This window comes from Octopus bimaculoides, chromosome 7, assembly GCF_001194135.2.
Source record: "Octopus bimaculoides isolate UCB-OBI-ISO-001 chromosome 7, ASM119413v2, whole genome shotgun sequence".
NCBI lineage: Eukaryota > Metazoa > Mollusca > Cephalopoda > Octopoda > Octopodidae > Octopus > Octopus bimaculoides.
This window is the reverse complement of record NC_068987.1, coordinates 43670008-43677547: the sequence shown is the minus strand read 5'-3', so window position 1 is coordinate 43677547 and position 7540 is coordinate 43670008. Positions and strand designations below refer to the sequence as shown.

Sequence of the window (7540 nt, the reverse complement as noted above, 5' to 3'; positions counted from 1 at the left end):
AACTAACTACACAACATAATAGCAATACTTTTGTCTTACCTCACAGTACTAACATACTCTCTGTTTGGGGGAGGGGACTAATCGATTACATCAATCCCAATGTTTCACTGGAGTCTAATTTATCAGTGAGGCAATTGTAGGAGAAATACCTGGCCAAAAATAAACCTCTGTATCTGACTTTTGTTGACATGGAGAAAGCCTTTGACAGGGTTCCCTGCTTCCTTATCTGGTGGAAAATGTAGAAGCTAGGAACAGATGAGTGGTTAGTGAGAACTGTACAAACCATGTACAGGGATGCTGTCAATAAGGTGAGAGTTGCCAATGAGTATAGCAAGGAATGTGAATGTGTGCTCTTCTTTGCTGTCACGTCTCACAAATAAACCTTTTTTTGAACCAAATAGTGACAGGTGATGAAAAATGGGTTCTCTATAAAAATATCAAGCACCAAAGACAGTGGGTAGGGAAAAGAAAAACACTGGCACCCGAGGCTGAAGAAGGTCTTCACCCACGTAAGGTGTTATTATCTGTTTGGTGGGATATGAAAGGTGTAGTCCACTTTGAACTTTTAAACCCAAACCAAACGATAACAAAGGAGATCTACTGTGAGCAGTTTGAGCAGATTAAGTCAGCACTAGAAGAAAAACAACCATCTTTGGTTTCAAGACAAAATGTGTTCTTCCATCAGGATAATGGTTGGCCACATACAGTGATGACGACATTTCAGAGAGGCTGGAGCAGTTTAAATGGGAAACGATGCCCCCACCCACCATATTCACCAGACATTGCCCCATCTGATTATCATTTATTCCACAGACTTCAAAATCATTTGGATGGAAAAGAATATGAATTCTGTAGAGAGGTCAGAACAGTACTGGAGGAGTATTTTTCATCACGGACAAGTGAATTTTGGAAAGAGAGGCCGTGCAAGTCTACCAGATAGATGGAAGAGCATTGTAGAAAATGAAGGAGAGTATATTTTAGATTAAAAAATAACTTTGTTTATCTTAATTTTGAAAAATAAAAGAAGTATGAAAAAACGTATTATTTATGAGATGATCCAATACAACTGAATGCTCCAGTAACCAATTTTTTAAAAATGTTTGGTGTTGAAAATCATCATAATGGTAATCACTTTAAATTTAGTGTAATGACATAGTTTTACTAATATTCTACCTTTTGCATGTTATTTACATTTTGAAGTGTTTTTGTGTCATAACTTCTTTGCATAGTCTTTGGCACTATAAATGTGTAATTCTTCTATTAACTGTTAATTTGATTTTCAAGGAACACTGAATATTAGTTCATCTTTGTTCTTTTCATTTTCTTTGTTATTTTCTTGAAGAGAGATTTTGTTGTAATTTCAAAGAAATTGTTCGTCCTCACCTGTTTTCATGGTTTGTTTTACGCTGAGTTTTCTTTTCAGTAATTTTTTTTTCTTTTCTATTTTCTCTAAATTGTAAATTTTCATCTACAGTTATTTCTTTCTCATTGCATCATAATGGCATGATACTACAGATTGGCACTAATAGGAAATAAGGTGTTTGCTTTTTATCTATTCTGACACTCGGTATAAAGGTATATCAATTACCACTCCCAAAGTTTTGGCTGATGGTACTTAGGAAACTGGCATTTGTTGCTCTTGCTATTGCTGTTGATCTTCAGTATTTTTGTTTTCCTTCTTTTTTTTGTGCTTGTTTGTTTAATTTTACCAGTTCTTTTGTGCATCCAGCTCTGAGATAACTTTTACCCTGACAAATGCAGCAGCTATGTTTTCTGCCCTGCTGGTGGCATGTAAAAAGCACCATCCAAATGTGGCCAATGCCAGTATCACCTGACTGGCTCCTGTGCCAGTGGTACGTAAAAAGCACCCACTACACTCTTGGAGTGGTTGACGTTAGATCAGAGCCTGGTGCAGCTGCTGGCTCTCCTGACCTCAATCAAACCATCCAACCCATGCCAGCATGGAAAACAGACGTTGAATGATGATGATTTGTCTTCACATCTACAGGAACAACAATTCTGGTGTGGCTTTGCAGCCTTCAAGGGTTGTTTGAACTTGCAAATACGTTTTGATGCCCCTTGATCATGTGTCACCTTTCATTTAGTCCTGTTTTGACTGCTTATGCAACTGTGATACAAAAGTGGCTGCTAAGGTACATCATTGCTGATGTTTTATATTGTTAGTCTTGTATTTCTTTGACCCTTGTACAGTCAGATGTATGTCTGACAATTTCAGCCTATGTTTTAGCTTAGTCTTCAGCAAATAGTGCCATAATTTTTATCTTTTTTCTATTGAAAAGATATTTCCTATGTCCTGGAAAACTTGTACTACATGACATGAGAGAAAATTTAGTCCACTCTATCCTTTAATAAGCTAAGGTATAGCATTTTTCTTTTTACTCTCTCCAGCAGCAAAAAATGCTGCCTAGTTTTACAAAATTCTCCCACATATTTTTTCTGATAACTGTAATTGGTCTAACAATTTTATTTGTTCAGCTTGTGTTAAGGAAAAATTTGCCTTAACAACTACTATATGGACATACCACAGTATCTTACTTCTTGTAAGAGTCACTACCGCTGTTGTTATTACTACAATGGCTATCTTTAAAACTACTTATTTGCGTGTTTGGGATATTTTCTTCTGTTAACAATTCACTAAACAGTTCATTCTCTCCTTCTTTTTGTGCATTTAGTCATATGTTTTGATTTTGCAGTGTTTTATTATTTTTTTTTTGCAATTGTTGTGTTCAGTCGTTTAGCATAGTTACCTATGGTAGGCATTTTGGACATAAAAATGTAAAGTATATAAATAAGATTTTTAGAGTTTGTGAAATAAATCTTTCTTTTTTCTTTGTTGTTGTTGTCTAGCTCTGAGTAACAAGGGAAGACATTTCTTAGACAATTATAGTTCTTTATACAAGTGCACTAAAGAAATTTTCATTTAGTAATGCTTGAATAAGTCGTATTTCAAGAAAAGAAGTAAATTACACTATGGAAGTCAAATATCATCATCATCATCATATGTGCTAAAGACACTTATTTCAAGGGCAACTCCTGGAAAGGAATAACATACATATAGACAAGTGTACCATCATCAAAGAATTAAATCTCTCCAAAAATTACAAATATTTAGGTATAAGTGAAGGGGATAGCATCCAGCACTCACAAATGCATGAGAAAATATGGAAGGAATATCATCATAGAATTGGAGTCATCCTAAAGAACAAACTTAATGCAAGAAACAGGACCAATGCAATTAATACTCTAGCTATATCTGTGGTGACCTACAGCTTTAACAGTCAGTCAGTGAGATCAGTAAAACTGATTCAACAATATACAAGCTCCTCATGATGCACCATAATGCATCACCCAAAGGTAGATGTAGACAGATTATACATCCCATGAAAGGATGGAGGATGTGAACTGATGTAGCTTCAACTGCCTCTAAAGATAGCAACTGTACGGTTAGACACCTATCTAAAGAACACCAATGACTGGAAGTTTAAACTTGTCTGCAAATATGAAAGTTCAAAAAAAAAAAATGGTATTCAAGGTGGTTCCCCAGCATGGCCACAGTCTAATGACAGAAACAAGTAAAAAAAATTAAATAAATATTAGAAGAAGCAAAGAAGTATGTACAGGAACTGAGGATTAACAAGACTGAGGTGCATCTAGATGAAACAGAAGAGCTGTGAAACACATGGAAAAACAAGGCATTGCATGGCAAGTACACTACAAGGGCCAGTGATCCTGATGTAAATATATATATGACCATTCAATGGTTAGCTGCATCTGGACAGAAGACTTCATTATAGCAGCTCAGGATCGGTGTCTGCACACCGGAAACTATCAAGCAAGCATTCTTTAAAATGGTGCTGATCCTGCTTGAGGCTTTTGTGGTGCTGCCAGGGAAATAATTCATCATTTCTTCATTGGATGCTCTATGCTAGCCTCAAATGAATATATTAATCACCATAAGCTTGGCAGTATTTGCACTGAATTATATGCCATAAATTTGGACTCACAAATGAGAAGAACTGGTGAGAAGATAAGCCTGCCAAAGTAGAAGAAAATAAAGACATCACTGTTCTTTGGGACTTTATTATCCAAACCGATCATGCTATACAAGCAAATAGGCTAGATATAGTAAAAAACCACATTGACAAACTATGCCAACTCATAGATAACTCTATCCCAGTGCTCAACTGGTGCATATTTTATCAACCCTGAAAGGATGAAAGGCAAAGTCAACCATGACAGAATTTGAACTCCAACCATAAAGACAGACAAAATGATGCTAAGTATTTTGTCCAGCACAGTAACAATCCTGCCAGCTCACCACCTTAATAAATAATGATGATGATGATGTGGAAGAGGAGGAAGCATTTTCTTGTGCCAAATTTACAGAAGACAAAGAACAAACACAACATATTTAGAGGAATGTCTCTGAAGAATTTTAAGCATTACCTTTGATGGCTTTAATAGAATTTGACCAGAGGCCCCATGTCTTCATACTGTTTCGTACATCTGCTTTAAAGTGATTCCATTTCTAGATTGAACAGACGTGCGAGGAAAGAGAAAATAAAGGAAAAATAAATAGTAAATATGTATTCTGAACATATCGCTTCAGGTTCAGTTCCACTGAGCAGCATCTTGGGTAAGCATCTCTTACTATAATCTCAGGCCAATGGAAACTGAAAGAAGCCAGTGACTCATTATATATATATATATACACACACACACACACACACACACACACACCATATATAACTGATACACCTGCTTGTTCCTTCATCCGTCTTTTGTTTTCTATAAATTTGAACTGTATATACATGCATAAATATACATACACACATACATATACATACATATATATATAAATGGGGAGAGAGAGGGGGGACAGACAGACATCTACTGGATTCTCATGTTGATTTCATATGAGGAGACAACTTGAAACTATATGGTTGGAAGTGAATTTCTTAACGACACAGCCATTATACACAAATCCTCAGTCATCTGCTGAACATGGACCAGGAAGTCTCTTACAACAATCAAATTGTAAGCATTATATATCTATGCACACAAAGACTACATTGGAAAGAATACATTGTATATCTATACATACAAAGGATATATTGAGAAGGATATATTGTATATCAATATACATGAAGGATACATTGGAAAGGATATATATTATGAAGCTGACTAATAAGCAACAATAACAGACTTCTTGTATGTATGATTACAAGATGAGGACTTAGCCATGGTAGTTGTTTTGATTCAGGTTATTTTGTTCTGGATTGGAAACTAATGTATGTATATGCACACACACGTATCATGTAAGGTCACTCTTGTGTTACTGATAACGTGTAACCTGGTGCAACCTGTTGTATGGTCAGACTAAACTGGCAAACCCACCAAGCTTGCTTGGTGAGAAGAGTGATTTTTAGACACCCTGTGGATGAAAAACAAGATTTGTCAAAAGGCAGAGAAACTGAGGAGAGTGCAAGGCCATCCAATATAGTCAAAAGTAGATAGTGCTCACTAGTCATCTAGGAAATCCATCTAGGAAATAAGAACCATTCAGTGAGGTCTTATAATCAGCTGATACTATTTTGCTCAGAAAAAAATGACATGAAGATGTTACAGTTTCATCTACAGGCGAAACTATAAAACTAACTGGAAGGAACCTGTGGTAGAGGTAGACCCAGAAGAACATGGAATGGGGTGGTGAAGCGTGATCTCCGAAAGTTAGGCCTCGCGGAGGCATGACTAGTGACTGAAACCTTTGGTGATATGCCATGCTTAAGAAGACCCATCAAGCCAAGTGAAATCGTAGTCATAGCCAACGCTGGTGTCGTGTAACTGGCACCAATGCCAGTGGCACATAAAAAGCACCATTTGAGTGTTGGGCCTCATGGAGACAATGTGACCAATACCAATGTCACATAACAGGCATCCATACTGGTGGCAAGTAAAAAGCACCATTCAAGCTCTGGGCCTCACCGAGAAAATTTGACCAATGCCAGTGTCACATAACTGGCACCCATGCTGGTGGCACTTAAAAGCACACATTACATTCCCAGAGTGGTTGGCATTAGGAAAGGTATCCAGCCATAGAAACCATGCCAAATCAGACTAGAGTCTTGTGCAGCCCCTCAGCTTACCAGCCCTGGTCAAACCATCCAACCATGCCAGCATGGACAATGGACATTAAATGATGATGATGATATATATATATATATATATCATCATATTCATTTAATGGCTGTTTTCCATGCTGGCATGGGTTACATGGTTTAGCTGAAAATAGTTAAGCTGGGGAACTGCACTGAGTTTCATTTGACAAGGTATCTACAGCTGGATGCCCTTCTTAATGCCAACCACTCCAACAAGGTAGTGGGTGCTTTCTACATACCACTGGCATGGATGCCAGTTACAAAACACTGGCATCAGCCATGACTATAATCTCACTTGGTTTGACAGGTCTTCTCAAGCACAGTATATTGCCAAAGGTCTCAGTCACTATATATGTGTGTATATATATATATATATATATATATGTATGTAGGACCTTGTTTGGCCCTGCCTGCTTGAGACCCGAAACTGAATCTAGAAATTCTCCCTAGCCATACAGCCTATTGTCCTGCCAAAGAGAATGATAATCTATGTGTTTTTCACTTGACTCATGGCTTTTTCTGTGCAATGGAAAGTTCAGATAGGTAATGAATGACCTACATTAATTTAACTACGGTCATGATGGTGTATTGATTTTCCTAGCTAGTTTGCGCAATTATAAAAACCGAAATTATGTAAGGAAAAGGCAGTGGGTGAGAGCAGGCTGACCAGCTCAAAATATGTGTCTTGACAGAACATCATAGAAGGACTACTATGGAATCCACCAGCGATATAGTTGTCTTGTCCACCTCTCTCTTACTTTCTCATTCACTCACTTTCATTTCAACATCACTTGATCTATTTAGCTGCAGCTGCGAGATCAACAGGGAATATGGGAATATGTAAGTCAAATGTTAACTACCCTTTTACAAGAAAATATAACTCATTACCTCATATGCTTTCCGACTGTTTTTTTTATGCCTGCCCATTGTGGTTTGGCTTTAATTATATGTAATGAAGAAATAAATATGTTATCTACAACTTCGGCCACTGTCTTTCTTTTTGGAGTCAGCATCAACATCATTTTCACCTTTAACATAACACTACCATTACATACATGTGTGCACGTGTGTGAGTGAGTGTGCGCGCACGCGTGCATGCATATATATGTGTGTGTATATATATATATATATATATATATATATATATATAATTGAACTAAATTCGACGACTGGCACCCGTGCCAACGTCGTCTCCTTTATTGGACACGAAACTCAGCTTGCAAAGACTTATTGGGACAAGCGAAAGAGAAATTGAGATAGCACCTGTGCCCAGCGTCGCCTTTCTGGCACTTGTGCCTGTGACATGTGTAAGGATTTTCGAGCGAGATCGTTGCCAGTGCCCCTGGACTGGCTCTTGTGCG

At 37.4% G+C, this 7540-nt stretch overlaps 1 protein-coding gene across 1 annotated transcript in view; it reads right to left on the bottom strand.

The window, feature by feature from the left end:
* The window catches only part of LOC106879344 (transmembrane channel-like protein 7), a 139591-nt gene that overhangs the window by 61258 nt on the left and 70793 nt on the right, over positions 1-7540 (bottom strand). The window contains exon 4 of the mRNA XM_052969567.1: positions 4468-4549. Coding sequence (XP_052825527.1) covers positions 4468-4549 — 82 coding nt within the window. The remainder of the gene's footprint in view (positions 1-4467; positions 4550-7540) is intronic.